This window comes from Musca domestica, unplaced genomic scaffold (genome assembly GCF_030504385.1).
Source record: "Musca domestica strain aabys unplaced genomic scaffold, Musca_domestica.polishedcontigs.V.1.1 4, whole genome shotgun sequence".
Lineage (NCBI taxonomy): Eukaryota > Metazoa > Arthropoda > Insecta > Diptera > Muscidae > Musca > Musca domestica.
This window is the reverse complement of record NW_026712328.1, coordinates 29,371,106-29,387,845: the sequence shown is the minus strand read 5'-3', so window position 1 is coordinate 29,387,845 and position 16,740 is coordinate 29,371,106. Positions and strand designations below refer to the sequence as shown.

At 35.8% G+C, this 16,740-nt stretch overlaps 1 protein-coding gene across 1 annotated transcript in view; it reads left to right on the top strand.

The window, feature by feature from the left end:
• Positions 1 to 14,112, top strand: part of LOC101899431 (uncharacterized) — a 344,124-nt gene extending 330,012 nt beyond the window's left edge. Inside the window, exons 5-13 of the mRNA XM_059126826.1 lie at positions 1,853 to 2,000; positions 2,568 to 2,639; positions 3,023 to 3,082; positions 7,804 to 8,443; positions 8,500 to 8,740; positions 8,799 to 9,247; positions 10,508 to 10,975; positions 11,032 to 12,108; positions 12,173 to 14,112. Coding sequence (XP_058982809.1) covers positions 1,853 to 2,000; positions 2,568 to 2,639; positions 3,023 to 3,082; positions 7,804 to 8,443; positions 8,500 to 8,740; positions 8,799 to 9,247; positions 10,508 to 10,975; positions 11,032 to 12,108; positions 12,173 to 12,583 — 3,566 coding nt within the window. The 3' untranslated portion in view covers positions 12,584 to 14,112. The remainder of the gene's footprint in view (positions 1 to 1,852; positions 2,001 to 2,567; positions 2,640 to 3,022; positions 3,083 to 7,803; positions 8,444 to 8,499; positions 8,741 to 8,798; positions 9,248 to 10,507; positions 10,976 to 11,031; positions 12,109 to 12,172) is intronic.
• Positions 14,113 to 16,740: the final 2,628 nt, after the last annotated feature.

Sequence of the window (16,740 nt, the reverse complement as noted above, 5' to 3'; positions counted from 1 at the left end):
CGACCATCGGCTGTTATGGTGGCCCACACCATCACCATAGCTGGCGCTTGAGTTCTGGTGGCCAACCGAAGGTGCACGTTTTTAGCTGACCTCTTTGGCAAGTAAACACGATAATTTTGTTTGTTTACAAACTGCTGGACAACGAATGTTTTCTCATCGGAGAAAACCAAATTCGCCAGTTCATCATCATTTTATCGAGATCGGTTCAGATTTGGATATAGCTCCCATATATAACTTCGTCCGATTTACCTTTTATTGTGCACCAAGCGTCTAATATTTGTTGAAATGGGATGGAATTTGGCACTTACGACCGAATTGAGTCTGGAAGCTAGTATGTCAAATTTGGTGAAGATCGGTTCAGATATAGCTATAGCTTCCATATATATTATTCGTCCGATTTGTTATATTTGTTACCCACAACCGTAATATGCACTCTGCAACAACAATATTTGGGGAAATATATCAAATACAGCTCAGAAATATCTTTGCCAAATTTTATCGAGATCGGTTCAGATTTGGATATAGCATATATATCTTTATCCGATTTCAAATTAATTGTGCACCAAATGGCCAATACAATTCCGAATTTAAAAGATACAAATACTTCGCCATATTTAGTCTTTGAACTTTAAATTATAATTACAATCATAGCGTGTATGATTGAATTCTCCCATAAAAACTTTTAATTGTTATGTGGAGCTCTACTAAATTAGCAAAGTGGTGTAGGGTATTATAAAGTCGGCCCCGCCCGACTTTAAGACTTTCTTTACTGGTTTCTTTCTGTTGCGGTGTAAGTTCTTGCACTTTTTGGAATTTCAATGGCTTTACCCCCAGCTCATTTTTCAATATTTTGAGAATGGAATATTGCGATATGTTCAGCTCACGATCCATTTTTCAGCCAGAGCGACGCGGGTATCGATCAAGTCGCTTCTTTACTTTTCGAACCATTTCTGCTGATGTTGCTGTTTTCTTCCGTCCACTTCCTTGACGTTGGACTACGCTACCAGTATCACGGTAACAAGCGAAGGTTCGAGACACAAAAAATTAATTCACATTTAAATGCTGGAGTGCTCTAACGATAGCCTCTTGTGGTTTTCCAGCCAAAAGCCAAAAAAAATCACACTATCACGCTTGAATTTCATCACGAATAAGTTTTTTTCTGGAAATTTCTCACCAAAATGCTTCTGTACGCTTGTTAACGATGTAATGAGCTGTCAATGGAATAATTTTAACAGCTGTCGGACAAGTGGGTTAGAAATGACAGACTGCTGTCAGTTTTTGCATATCACCCTGTATATTGCTTCCATCCAATTGTAAATTTCAACCGGTTGGTATGACTTACTTCACATAGTACATTCCCAATAAAAACATGAATTTATTACGAATAGCTTTACTTAATATGTTCTACGCCATTAATGTATCAAATAGTTTGCCCCGCCCAACGTCCGCCGTTAATTCCTATTACATTTTAAATGGTATATTTCCTGTTTGAAACTTGGCGCAAAGGTCCCTTAATTAAAAAACACAAATTCAGGTTAGTTCCGATCGAATGGCATAAATAACTTCACACATTCAATTATAGGAAAAAGCTACATCGTTAGCGTTATGTTGATGCTATAATAATCGAATAACATTCGAACATTTTTAACAATCGCATTCACCCACAACATCAATCCATCTATCTAGCCATCCATCCATCCATCCAACTATCGATCAATCAATTGTCTCGCATCCAACCACCGGACTGTGAAAATATTTTTGTGGAAAAAAACTTCATCTTTTGCCGTAATGTTATTAATTTCTTGTATTTTTTATTTTTTTATTTTTTTGTACCCCAAAATTGTATTTCCAGTGCTCAAACGTCGACCGGCAAATATCAATTTAACGGCATTTATAGGATTAACCTACACATTAAATTGCCCAGTTTACAGTGTCCCGCCAGCGAATGTAACATGGTTCTATGGAAATGTATCGTTATCGGAAATATCCAATGACAACAGGCGAGTATATTGCAAAGGCTGCAAACACACACACACACATGCGCGCACACAACCATTGGGCCGGGGGAAAGTAGATGTTGTCAACACCTGGTGTTGTAGAACACATACCCACACACGCACACCCATCCATCCGGATGGAAAAAAAAAACTTCCGACTTCCAAACAAAGGACCCTTATCCATATTCACTTTTTTGTGTCATGTACAAAAGTTGCAAATGAATATGAGTGTCTGATGTTGTATTTTTTGTTTTTGTTTCTGTTTTGTATCTGAGCTTGTTACCCTGTGGTACTCTTTTGTTACAACATTTTTGCTGTTTTGTTTTGGTTTTCGTTTTTTGCAGGGTGTTGACATGACCAAACCAAATGGTTGTGTGTACGTGTGTTCCTGATGGCTGTTAATTATTTTCCCTCTTTTAAAGTTTGTATCCATCTCTTTTTTTGTTGTGTGCCATTATTAATAATACGGCTTTGAATGTGTGGCCGTAAACTTATTTTTAGTTGTGATGAGTTCGAAAATTATGTAAATTTGTATATGTAATCGGATATTGGTTTTTTCCTCCATTACAGTTTCCTGCTCCTGTCGAATGGCAGCTTGGTCTTGCGAAAAGCCAGGGAAAGAAATGCTGGCAAATACAAGTGAGTATAAAATTAAAAACAAGAAACAATGAAAGGGAATTTATGTGAGAAGAATAAAACGAATTATCGGGCTGGGTTTCCATGTAATCGAAAAAGTTTTGTATAGAAAATGTCGTATGAATCATTTGAGGATATGACATTAGTCTTAATGTTGTAAACGTTTTTTGCAGTTAATTTTTTTGGGCCCATTGCTGAGAACAGTGTTTTTGGGATGTTCTTGGGGACCTCTCAACACTGGCTCGTACGGCAGCGATATTCTCGGCCGATCCCCTTGGTCGACTTTTATATGGCCTCTTCGGATTAGAGAGAGCCTTTGTATATATATATATATATATATATATATATATATATATATAACAAAATTAATCCGCTACAAGTTGGTGTTTTTTTGCACAGATTGCTTTTGCTGAAAACCCAGAACTAAAATGGACTTATTCAAAGATAAGGTCATCGATTAGAGTAAAGGGGGGTCCAGCAGTACAAAAGCCAGAAAGAGAAAAGCAAAGGGTCGGTTGATTTGGTGTACAACCATTAAGGAAAAGTCGAAAGTCGGGGCCGACTATATGATACCCTACACCACTATGCATATTTAGTAGAGCTACCGAAACAAAAGCAATTATTTGAAGTAGATCATACCACCAATCAACCTTTGTCTTTAGAGCAGTTATAATTTGGTTTCCGAGGGAAGTAATATATGGAAGGCATATCTAATGCTGAATCGATTTTCACGAAATTTGACGGAGGCATTTTCATCTTTTATACGAAATAACATTGCTATAGAGTGTATGATATCAATTCGAGAAGGAGTTCCACCAAATGGAAACAAACGTCCCGATTTTCCCCCATTTGGACTGACATTAGCCATTATTTGCACAGTAAACCTGAAAACGGATTAAGCATATATATGGGAACTATATCCAAATATTAGCCGTTCTTGATAAAATTTGGCAAATGTCTTTTCCGAGCTTTATAAGATATCTTGTACAAAATATCATTGCTGTCGAATGCACGTTACGAATTTCATGGACTTAAACACCAAATCGGATGTTCTTGCTTCTAGACAAAATTCAAGTCATTTGGACTGATATTGACTATTTGGTGCACAATTAACCCAAAATCGGTTGAGGATATATATATAAGCTATACCCAAATCTGAACCGATCTTGACAAAATTTGATACACTTTTTTCAGAGCTGTATCTGATATCTGGTACCAAAGATCATTGTTATGAAATGCATATTACGTTTGTGAGGGACTTTAAATACCAAATCATATGAAACATATATATGGGAGCTATAGCTATATCTGAACCGATTATCACCAAATTTGAAGTACTGGTTTATAAGATGAATTCAGTCGAAACTGCCAAAATTCCAAAATTGATATTAGCCATTTGGTGCACAATAAACCTGATGTCGGATAAAGTTACATATGTTAGCTATATCCTAATCTGAACAGATCTCTATAAAATTTGGCAGAGGTATTTTTGTACAGTATCTGATGTCCGGTCCAAATATCATTCTTCTGATGTGCGTATTACACATGTGAGGGATTTAAAACCCCAAATCGGATAAAACATAGATACGGGAGCTATAGCTATATCTGAACCTATTTTCTCCATATTTGATTTACTTTCTTCTAGACTGAATTCGGTGGGATGTACCAAAATACCGGTAATTTGGGATTATATTAGAAATCGGTTGAAGATATATGGGAGATATACATAAATCTGATCCAATTATCACCAATTTCAATAGGATTCGTCCTTGGGCCAAACAAATATTGTTTGCAAAATTTCATCTCAATCGGATAATAAATGCGACCTGCATTTTGTTCACAATAATGTATGGACGGACGGACGGGCAGAAGGACTGGCATGCATAAATCGCCTCAGAAAGTGATGAAGATCCTCAAAAATAACTAGGGGTCTATCTCGCTTCCTACTCCCAGATACAAATAAATGCACAAAGACATAATACCCTTACCACTATGTATTGTAGGGTATAAAAACAAGAACGCTTTGTTGATAGAGACTGGCGAAAATGCTTTTCACTATATTTGTAATCACTATTATAAGCATGAATTCATGGGAATTTTGAAATGGCCATAACTTCTTAAATATTGAGCTTTCGGCGATTTTATCAATTATTTCTAATCACTATTATAAGCACGAAATAATGGGAATTTTAAAACAACCATAACTCCTTAAGTTTTCGGGGATTTTATCTATTGTTTGTGATCACTTCTTTAAGTATAAACTAATCTATATTTTAAAATGACGATAACTGGTTAAAATCTTGAGTTTTCAACGATTTTACCTTTGGTTTCTGATCACTTTTTTATTCATCAATAATTCATCAATATTTTACAATGACGATAACTCCTTAAACATTGAGTTTTTAGTTATTATTTGTGATTACTATTATAAACATAAATTAAGGGGAACTTTAATATTGCCATAACTCCTTGAGTTTTCGGGATATTTGGCGATAATTTATTATCACTATCCTTAGCCATGTGGCTATAGGGGGTATGATATGTTGATACGGCCGAAATGTGCCTCATCGCCCCTGGGTATCTTTGAAACAAATCCGTTTCAAAACATTTGGAGTCGATCAAGGGATGTCTGTCCGTCCTTCTGTCTGGCAGACTGGTGCGCACTATAACTATCGAAGGGATTTGATCAAAACTTGGCATATAGTAATATTATTATCAAACTTAAATCGAATTCCCAGATGAGCAATATCGGTCTACCCTTATCCTTTTTTGCATCTAAGACTTTAGAGAGGCTTTGAGATTTAGAAACCTAAATGAAATAACACATTTATTAAAAAGTATGTATCGACTGTTGATAATAATAATAAGAGCTCAGCTCAACATTTAGAATTGTAAAGAACCTAGCAACATATTTCATCCAAATGAGCACTAATTTAAAAATAGTATTCCCTTTTGTTTACGTCACAATTGAGGGCAGAATGATTTCTGTCTGTTTGTCCATCAATCGGTTGAAATCATGAGGACTATATGGTTATATGAGGACTAAGATGGTTCTCTACATCCAAAGTAGTCTTAATATAAAATTTTGAAGCAAATCGATTGGAAATGTGGTCAAGACCATCGAAATAGGTAAAATCAGGAGATACCTTTGGTTATGGAAAACTTGACCTACGTTTAAATTCAAATCGATTGAAAATGTGTCAGAGACCCCTGAAATAGCTGAAATCGGAGAATTCCTTCATATGTGGGTTACACCAAAATGTAGGCATATGATGATAATTTTTTGAAAGGATGTTTTCTTCTTTCTAAACATTCAAATTACCAAAATTATAATGAAAAATTTTGCTAAAATATATAAAACAAGTAAGTAAAGGCTAAAGTCGTGCGGGCCGACCATGTGATACCCTACAACACTACAATATGTTAGAAGCCCCCTTATGTCAAGATCCATTTTGGAAGATTTCGCTTTTGAAATTATGTCATAGAGCACTGCCCAGATATTCCCTTTAGCTTTTTGGCCAGTGACATTTGCCCAATATTTACGCACTTTACGTACTTTCTGTTTTTGAATCATTTGAACCCCTAAATATTTTGCGATCGTCTTCAAATGCAAGAGGTCCTCTATATCTCTAAATTTAAACTCATCTATATGATTTGCTTGTTTACGATATTTGACTATATTCGTCAACGAAATTATAAATAAAATAGCCAGAAGTTCGCCTTTTGTGTTACATTTTGAGTTCTCATTGTATGAATTATTGCCACATGAAAGGAGTAGGTAGAATGTGTTCGGATCTTCCAGCTGAAATTGGAAAAACTAGATGCCAATTCTAGGCAGGAAAGATCACCATTTAAAAACGTATTGTCCACTATCATTTTCTTCATTACACACATTGAGAATTAAAAACCAGTAAGGAAAATCCAAAAAGTCTTGCGGGGCCGACTATACGATACCCTACACCACTTTGCATATTTAGTAGAGCTCCCGTAACCAAAGAATTTATTTGAAGTAGATCATACCACCTTTCAACATTTGGCTTTAGAGCAGTTATAGTTTGGTTTCAGAGGGAACTAATATATGGGAGGCATATCCAATTCTGAATCGATTTTCACTAAATTTGACTGAGACAGTGCTTATTACGCATGTGAAGGACTTAAAACACCAAAACGGATGAAACATATATATGGTAGCTGTACCGATTTTCTGTACCGATTTTCTCCAAATTTTATGTATTTGTTTCTAGACTGTATTCGGTCGGATGTACCAAAATTTAGGATTTTTTAACAGATATTAGCCAGTTGCTGCACAATTAACCCGAAATCGGTTGAAGGTATATATGAAAGCAATATCCAAATCTGAACCAAACTTTGTAAAATTTGGTAGAGGTATTTCCGAGTTCTATATAATATCTGGTACCAAATATCATTGTTGTCGAATGCATATTGCGAATGTGAGGGGGTTAAACACCAAATCGGATGAAACATATACATGGGAGCTATAGCTATATCTGAGCCGATTTTCACCAAATTTTACGTACTAGCTTCTAGGCTGAATTCGGTGGGATGTACCGAAATTCAAGTCATTAGGACTTATATTGGACATTTGGTGCACAATTAACCCGAAATCGCTTGAAGATATATGGGAGCTATATCTAAATCTGATCAAATTATCGCCAATTTCAATAGGGTTCGTCCTTGGGGAATACTCCTGTTCTCTATATATTATTATTACTCCAAATGCTGATTTTAGTGCCGTTGAAATGTTGTGATCGAATTATCACTCAATTTTGCAGCATCAACTAATGATTATAATTATTGGTCCACATTGTGTTCAAAACGCATGTCTTTTTAGATCTTTCTTTCGCAATCTGCTTAGATCTTTCAATAATTTTACGAAAAATTTTATATCCTTCAGCCACAACAAAAATATTGTGCAAAAAAATTGAAACATATTAAATAGCAACTTATCTGTCGGAAAAATTCTATTGGAAATAACTTTTTTACATATTTTACTACACTTCTCTATAAAATAAACAATGCAAAATATTTTCGAAGCAAAATGTTCACCCATCAATTCCATCTTCATTATCCTTTTCAGATGTGTGGCTCACAACAGCTTTACCTCAAAGAGTCATCGGCAGTTTTTGATGACCCTTACGGTTGTGCACAGTGAAGGTCGAACACTGAACAATGCCCAACTAATACCTCATCTACAGAATACAACATTGTTTGTGCCAACCGGTGGAGATTTAAACATTAGCTGTTGCGCTTTGACCGATGATGCCATAATTGAGTGGTGGTTTCAACAAACCTTCAGTTCACCATGGATTCGCTTGGCCAACAACAGTAAGGAGTATCACATTCGATCAAGCATAGATGAGTATGAGGGTTATTACACCTGCTCCACGGCCTACAGTAATCAGACATTTCATGTTATTGTCACCACGCCACCGATGGTGGTGGAGGAGTTGGGTGTTAAGGATGGTATCATAGCCTCACCGATTACATATAAATGTCTAGTCACTGGGAATCCTCGTCCCATTATAACCTGGTATCACAATGGCGCCCAATTCAGCAGCTCATTTACGCGCTACATTAATGGCAATGAGCTGTTGATTCCCTCCTTTGATCCCGAAGAGAATGGCATTTATCAGTGTTTTGCTCGAAATGTGGCCGGTGAAGTGTATACGGCCGGAGAAATACGTCTCAAGAATAAGGGAGAGGAGAAACCAAATCCATTGAGGAATATACGCTGTTTTGCACACACGTTCAATTCGGTTAATGTTACCTTTGAAACCGATGCGTCAGTGGTATGTAGACTACAATAAACGTATATTCTATAATGTTTAATCCCTTCTCTTTTCAGTCCCTCTTTATAGTGCACATTGTGCAGACGAATCCATTCCGCTGGATCTCCCCATATTCGCCGATGAAATTAAATGCCTCCTATGTTGTGATAAATAAACATTTGCCATACATCAAACCCTTTGAGCTGATAACACGTGTCCTTATGTCTACCTCGGAGATTAGTATGGGTAATGATCGTACCCAGCACACGATACAGAGTACGTTGCGTAGTCAACCGGTCACATGTTGTACCCAAGGATGTGAGTATTTTTCGTAGTTCATAATGAATACCAACTAATTATATTGTCCTTTTTACAGTACCTCCCCGGATAGTACATTTTGGCAACAATACCTTTGTTACCTGGTCTCTAACGGATTTTAACAATGAAAAATATTTCATTATACAATTTTCAACGAATTTTACTCAGCCTGCTCCGGAAATCCTACTCAGTCCCGATTTGATCGGCACCACACAACATGTGAACTTAACCTTGCAGGATATTAGTCATAAGTTGACCCGAATATATCCCTTAAATATGATGGAATCGAGAAGAGTTCTCAAGAACGCCATCACCAGCTATGGTGATAATGATGTCAGTATGCCCGATGATCTGGAATCCGATGAGGATATTTATAGCTTGGTTGTGCATGCCAATGTCACCGGTTTAATGTTGTCGAATTTCACACGCCTGAAGTTACGTATTTTGGTCATAACAACGGATAATGAAAATTTGGCACAGGATTTTCGCTATGTGGAATGGAAAACGGTAAAATATTGTTGTAGAACAACAACAACTTGCTTATGTTCTACCTACTTCCTTAAGAAATAATTTTTGTCGAACAACTTTCTATAGAATTATTTGTTATCGGACAACTTTTCTATAGAAATAATTGTTATCGGACAACTCTTCTATAGATATAGTTGTTATTGGACAACTTTTCTATAGAAATATTTGTTATCGGAAACTTTTCTATAGAAATATTTGTTATCGGAAACTTTTTTATAGAAATAGTTGTTATCGAACAACTTTTCTATAGAAATAGTTGTTATCGAACAACTTTTCTATAGAAATAGTTGTTATCGAACAACTTTTCTATAGAAATAGTTGTTATCAAACAACTTTTCTATAGAAATAGTTGTTATCGAACAACTTATCAATAGATATAGTTGTTATCGAACAACTTTTCTATAGAAATAGATGTTATCGAACAACTTTTCTATAGAAATAGTTGTTATCGAACAACTTTTCTATAGAAATAGTTGTTATCGAACAACTTTTCTATAGAAATAGTTGTTATCGAACAACTTTTCTATAGAAATAGTTGTTATCGAACAACTTTTCTATAGAAATAGTTGTTATCGAACTACTTTTCTATAGAAATAGTTGTTATCGAACAACTTTTCTATAGAAATAGCTGTTATCGAACAACTTTTCTATAGAAATAGTTTTTATCGAACAACTTTTCTATAGAAATAGTTGTTATCGAACAACTTTTCTATAGAAATAGTTGTTATCGAACAACTTTTCTATAGAAATAGCTGTTATCGAACAACTTTTCTATAGAAATAGTTGTTATCGAACAACTTTTCTATAGAAATAGTTGTTATCGAACAACTTTTCTATAGAAATAGTTGTTATCGAACAACTTTTCTATAGAAATAGTTGTTATCGAACAACTTTTCTATGGAAATAGTTGTTATCGAAAAACTTTTCTATAAAAATAGTTGTTATCGAACAACTTTTCTATAGAAATGGTTGTTATCGGACAACTTTTCTATAGAAATAGTTGTTATCGGACAACTTTTTTATAGAAACAGTAGTTATCGAACAACTTTTCTATGGAAACAGTAGTTATCGAACAATTTTTATATAGAAATAGTTGTTATCAGAAAGCATTTCAATGGAAACAGTTGCTAACGAATCAACTAATCGAAAAAATTACAAGGAAAAAATATTTGCAACCGGAGTGATTGCTTGAAGCTTTGAAAATAATATATTCTAAATTTTGATTTTTCCCTATTTTAGGTCGTCAACGATACAGGTGAAACCATTGCCACGCCCTACCACCTGACTATCGTCGAGTCGCGAATGTTGCAATTTCACTTCCAAGAAAGTTTCAACGAGTCCTGCGTTCAAGTCTGCTATCTGCAAATTCACTATCCGCGCATTATAAAAGACGAAAGAAAATGTGAACACCGTACCATTATCAATTCCGAGCTTGAAGTGACCAAGTTGCGGCCAAATACTCATTACAGTTTTCATTTTTCAAGTTGTGATACCAACCTATTCTATGGGCAATTGGATGTGGTAACGCTGCCAGATCCACCAGGCACCATTAGCAATCAGAGGGTGACGCGTCACAATGGTTTGAAACTGAATTGGGATCCTCCATTGCAGCCAAATGGTAAAATTCATCATTACAACATTCTGTGGACATTGGGCAATGTGACGCATGAGACGAATGTTATGGAATGTGCGGTGTGTTTTTATAAGGTAGGGAAGAGGGTGAGAGTATATATTTCTTTTAATAATTGAATGTTTTCTTGCAGTTCCCCAATATTTCGGAAGAAGCCAAGATTAATATATCCGTTAGAGTTGTGGGAGAAACGGGTGTAGGAGCCCCAGTTTCCATTGATCTGCGCAATATCAATCATCGCACCCTGGAAATTGAAAGTTCCGGATCAACGACAGAGGTTTATAGTGGTATTGCCATCGGTTCCTTGCTGTCGATATTTTGTATCTTTGGCTTTGCTCTGTTGATTATGTTTCAACGAAAACGTTTCAAGGCCCGCCAGCATGGACCTACTCACCTGTCAACACCCACTGACATACATTTTGGTAATTTAAGTAACATCAACTTGCCCAGTGGCAGTGCTGGTGGCCTTAGCTCCAATACCATGCCTCCAGATTCCCATGAAATGCAGACACTAATACCCAAAGCAATGGCAAGACATTTGGATATCTTGGCCGGAGATCGTGCCATGTATGAAACGACACAGCTTGCCAATGGTGGTGGAGTCGGGGGTGTTGGTGCCTATGTTGTACGACCTAGCCTCGAGAGCATGGAAAGTTCAAATAATGCTTCCATTTTAAGTGGATTCTATATAGGTGCTGAACATAATTTGTCATCCATTCCATTGTGTCAAATAAGCCCACAAAAGAAATCAAAGGGTAATGGAAATGGTGGCGGCGGAGGTGGCCATGCCTCAGGCCACACCGATGGCCACACAAACTCCAGCAAACCATTTTTCATACCATTCAAAAATACAGCACCGAGTATTGTGGGCTTAACATCATCACAAAAACAAAGTTCCTCTGCTTTTGCTGCCAACAGTGGTGTGCCACCGAATTCCATTTCCCTGGCTGCCGTGCCCGTCGAGAGTATATCCACAGTCTTTGGTGGCACACTGCGCAGTAGTAATTTAAGTCGTAGTAATAGTAATGGCAGCAGTGCCACAAATTCCATAAAATCAAAACAGTTCCATGCTAATTTTCCCAAACATTCCACTTCGATTGATGGCATTTGTCTACTGGATGAGGAGGAGGCAGCAGCTACAATAACACCCACAACGGACTCGGATGTTACGGGTGAAGTGTTGCGGAATGGTTTTCACATCAACGGAGAGGTGAGTGGAAAATAAATCATCAAAAAAGAAGAAAAAAATATTTTCATTTTCTCTTTCTTGATAGGATCACCGGCTAAGTGATCTAACACCGGGTCAAAATACCTCAACATTAAAACGCTCTTCTTCGCCACCGCCAAAGCATTCAACTCATAATAGCAACAACTCAAAACATAAAAAATCTACGAATTTATTGAAAAAGAAAACAACACCTCAACCTTCGCTAGAATTAACTGCCACCACATTGACGACAGCAACGACAAAGTCAACGAATGCTCGGCCCAAGAGTACAGCATTTATAGTTCCAGCCAGCGGCGGAGGCTCGTTGGCAGCTATGCAGGCAGGAAATGCCGCTTCATCATCACCATCTCTGCTAAAGGCACAAAAGCCACGAAATTCTACAAATCTCAAAGCCAAATCGAAATCCTCAACTATGGAGACTAACTTTCGTCATTTAGATATGGATCCGAATGGTTGAGACGGAGGATATTTTCTATTTTACTCTTAACTTTATAGCTCTTGTCTAAGATATCATATGGAACGTAGTGGTCTGACATAATCTAAAGGCCAAAGTAAATTTGAGGGAATTTTCTGAAAAGTAATATTTTTGTTTGCTACTATATATTTTTTAAGATATCTTATAAGCAGGGCAGGAAGGTTGGAAACATGGCCTACATAAGGTCGGCTAGAAAGCCCATCTGACAACCGAGTTTGCAGTCAAAAGACGTATTGTGATATGAAATTCAAAGAGAGTCAAATTACAATAATGCAAAAACTAAAAAATTTAATTATCAAACATAGTCTTCTTGGCCGATCTTATGTAGGCCTTGCTTGGACTTATTTAAAATTTCATTCAAAATAACAATACTTTTCGAACCTTAAACTTCTCAAATTTCAACTTGACAGCCCTGTTCATAACACAGTGATACGTAAATTATACACAAAATTTTATTGAAGAGAAATGTTCCAAAAAAAAAAAAAAACACTCAAAATATTAATTTAGACATTCCAAATGTTTACATTTTATAAATGTACACAATTATGTAATAAGTCCATTAGAACCATACCCCTATTATATAGATATTGCACACCCAGAGATATTGTTTATTTATTTTATATACCTAGACCATATCCGTATTTATGTCCCAAACCCATAGGAAAATCGCATTTTACATTTGCAAGAAAAAAATATTATTGGAATAGTTTAATGTTACATTGGAGAAATAAATAGGGTTATGCGGCAGGACGGTGGACTTGAATAGATTATGGCTAGACCTTCATATAAGTCCTACTTTCTAAACATGTTCGAAAATAATTGCCTAAATTTCTACGAAAAAAATCCTCATTTTCGAATGTGAGTCAATTTTGCTCGAAATCGAACAGAATTTTCCGCCTGCCCAGTAATCTTTTAGTTTTTGTCATACCGTTGTTATGCTTTCCACCATTGAAAGGAGGATATATTAAATTTCTCATTATGTTTATAACGTAACGAGGTCCGTCTGTCAATCTGTTGAAATCACGATAGAGACCACATTATTTGCCGTAAATCTTTAAAATTTGGCACAATAGTTTTTACTGTGTCTAGGATTGTTGGTAATGAAAATTATATATCGGTCCACTATTTGGGATAGCCCCTATATAACGCTACTTCCCAATGTTCGATATTTTAATAATATTAGACAAATTCCTCCACGGATTTGTCTAAAATTAAGTATTTATACTTCGTAATGGATCCTAGCTCCGGTGGCAAAACATTGAAAATATAGCTCCATGTTTTCCTATAGCGCACATATAACGTTACCTTCGGTAATGGATACTAACGATTTGAGGCAGATTTTCTAACCGATTTGTATTTGGTATTTGTAGTTCATAATGGGTTTTAAAACCGTCTTTAAATCAATTTTCAATTGGTCCACGGTTATCATATAACGTTTCCCACGGATATTCGGTATTTTGATAATCCTAGTCACATTTACCCACGGAATTATTTCAGATTTGGGATTTAAGATTCGCAGTAGATAACAATCCTTTTAGCATAAAATTATTTTCTTTAATTTGGTTTTTTTTGTTTTTTTTTTCTTTTTTTTTTTTGTATGGACTCCATGTAATGGCTCTACCAAGTTTATTGTTTTTTGAAAACTATAACTTCATTCTTTAACCGATGTCCCTGGTATTTGTAGTTTGAAGTGTAACACGTTTGAATTTAGATATTTTTATATACAAACGTTTTCTTTAGCTAATGGTGGAGGGCATTTAAAGTTCGTAGCGTCCGAACTTCAACTTCAAGGAATATTCAATATAAGTCTACTTTTTCTATGGCCTCCATACATCCTCTCGATTTGCAATATTTCAAAGGTTTGGGTCCACTTTCCAAATGCGAAATTTTCTTGAATTGTAGTAGAATCAAATATTTCTATCTGCACGGTATCAGAGAAAAAATTCAATGATTCTCAAAAAATAAATTTGGAAGGAATTTGCAAATTTTGAGAAAAAGTCCCTTGAAAAAAATACTGCTAAAATTATAAAAATACCGAATATAGAGAGTTACCGTTATATTGGGACCTATGCGAAGACGTGGACCTGTATATACAATTTTTGTTATAGGCCATTACGATATTCAAATATGAAACTTGAAATAATTCCGGTGAATAATGCCACTAAAATCATCAAACTACAAATTCCAAATTTGAAACATTTCCGGTAAAAAGTGTGACACAAATTATCAAAATTCCGAATATCTGAAGCTACATTTATATGGGGATTATACCAAAATCTACACCTATATTGGCAGTTCTATAGAAGGATGTTTCTTACATAATGGGATTTTTTTTTTTTTTTTGCATCAGGTTACAATTGTGACTAAAACACCAAAAAAAACTTAAATCTGTCGGTGCAGCTATATGGGACTATACTAAAATGTGGACCTATATAGGCCATATTCAACACCAATAACACACATCTGAGTAAAATGTTTTCAGCATTCTTCATTTCGTTTGAAAGCTAGAGTGATTTCCACAGACGGGCAGACAGATGTACGAACATTGCTAAATCAAAATAGAATTTTATGCTGATCAAAAATGTATATACTTTGTAGGGTCTAAAATTTATATTTCGAGTTGTTACAAAACGAATGAATAACTTAATGTACCCTCCATACTATGGAGGAGTGAAAAGATTAAAGGAGAGTGTCTCATAATTTTTTCTTTCGTTTGCCGAATCTACGTCTGGAACCCACAACCTTTGGTCTAAATCGCACGCTCGCACTTTGTGTCGTAATTGTCAAATTTATACCCTCAGCCATATGGCTACAAGGGGTAAATATCATTTGATATAACCAAAACGTGCCACATCTAAATAATGATTTTAGACCCTAGGTCTCTTTGGACAAAATCCGTTTCAGGGCATTTGGAGTCGATCTAACGATATTCGTCCGTCTGTCTTGCTGGTTGGCTGATGCGCACGATAAATCTCGAAGGGAGTATCCGATTTGGTCCAAACTCGTAATATTTTTGTCAAACTTAGATCGAGTTCGGAGATGGGCTAATCACTACTGGTACCTCCCCCACAAAAGTTCGAAACTTTCAAAAAAAAATATTTTACTGCACAGTCAGAAAAAGGATAATCAGATTTTGCTCCAGCTTTGAAAATCCAAATATTTGCGTCAGTGCTAGGTCAGGTGTTAAAACTCCTTCTGGTACCTCCCCCACAAAAGGTCGAAATTTCAAAACAAAAAAAAAATGCACAGAAAGAGAAGCAGTAATCCAAATGTTTCCAACTTTGCAAATCCTAATATATGCATCAGTTCTAGGTCAGGTTCAAAAATGGATAATATCGGTCCACTCCATCAAGTGCCTCCCCCACAGAGGGTAAGAATTTTGAATAATTTATATCTCTTACAATGTGATGTTAGAATCCTATTGTCTTAAAATTTCACATATCCCAATATTTTTATAAACCCGAGATCTGGTGTTAAAATGGAATACATCGGTCTACTCCTTGTGGTACCTCGCCCACAAAAGGTCGAAATTTTAAATATCCATTGAGCTCATAAAACGCGATATTAATATCCGATTCCATTTAGGCTTGGTACATCTGATTATTTCTATCAACACAAAGGGTCAAAGTTTTGTATAACCAAAACGTTTATAAAATCCGAAATAAGTATCAGATTCTCTTTATATTTCACACATCCTATTACCCACGAAGCTCATAAACAGCGAAATTAACATCCGATTCCATTCAGACTTGCTACATCTCAATATTTCCATCAACACAAAATCTGCTATAAAGATGGTAGAGATCGGACCATTTCTTCTGGTGTCTTCCCCACATAGGGTTTAAGATTTTTAAAAACAAAACAATCAAAGAAAGCGAAATATGCATCTAACTCTATTCAAATTTCACACATACAAACATTGTTGCTAACACAAGATCTGTTGTGAGAATGATATATATCTGCGAATCCCTTCTGGTACCTCACTCACATAGGGTCAACATTTTCAATTATCTATCATAACATGCAAAACAAGTCAGCGATTCTTTACAACATGCTATATCTAAATATTTCTCTCAACCATAAATCTCTGATGAAGATGGAATTTATGATTTCGCATGAAATTGGATATAAATTTTCGA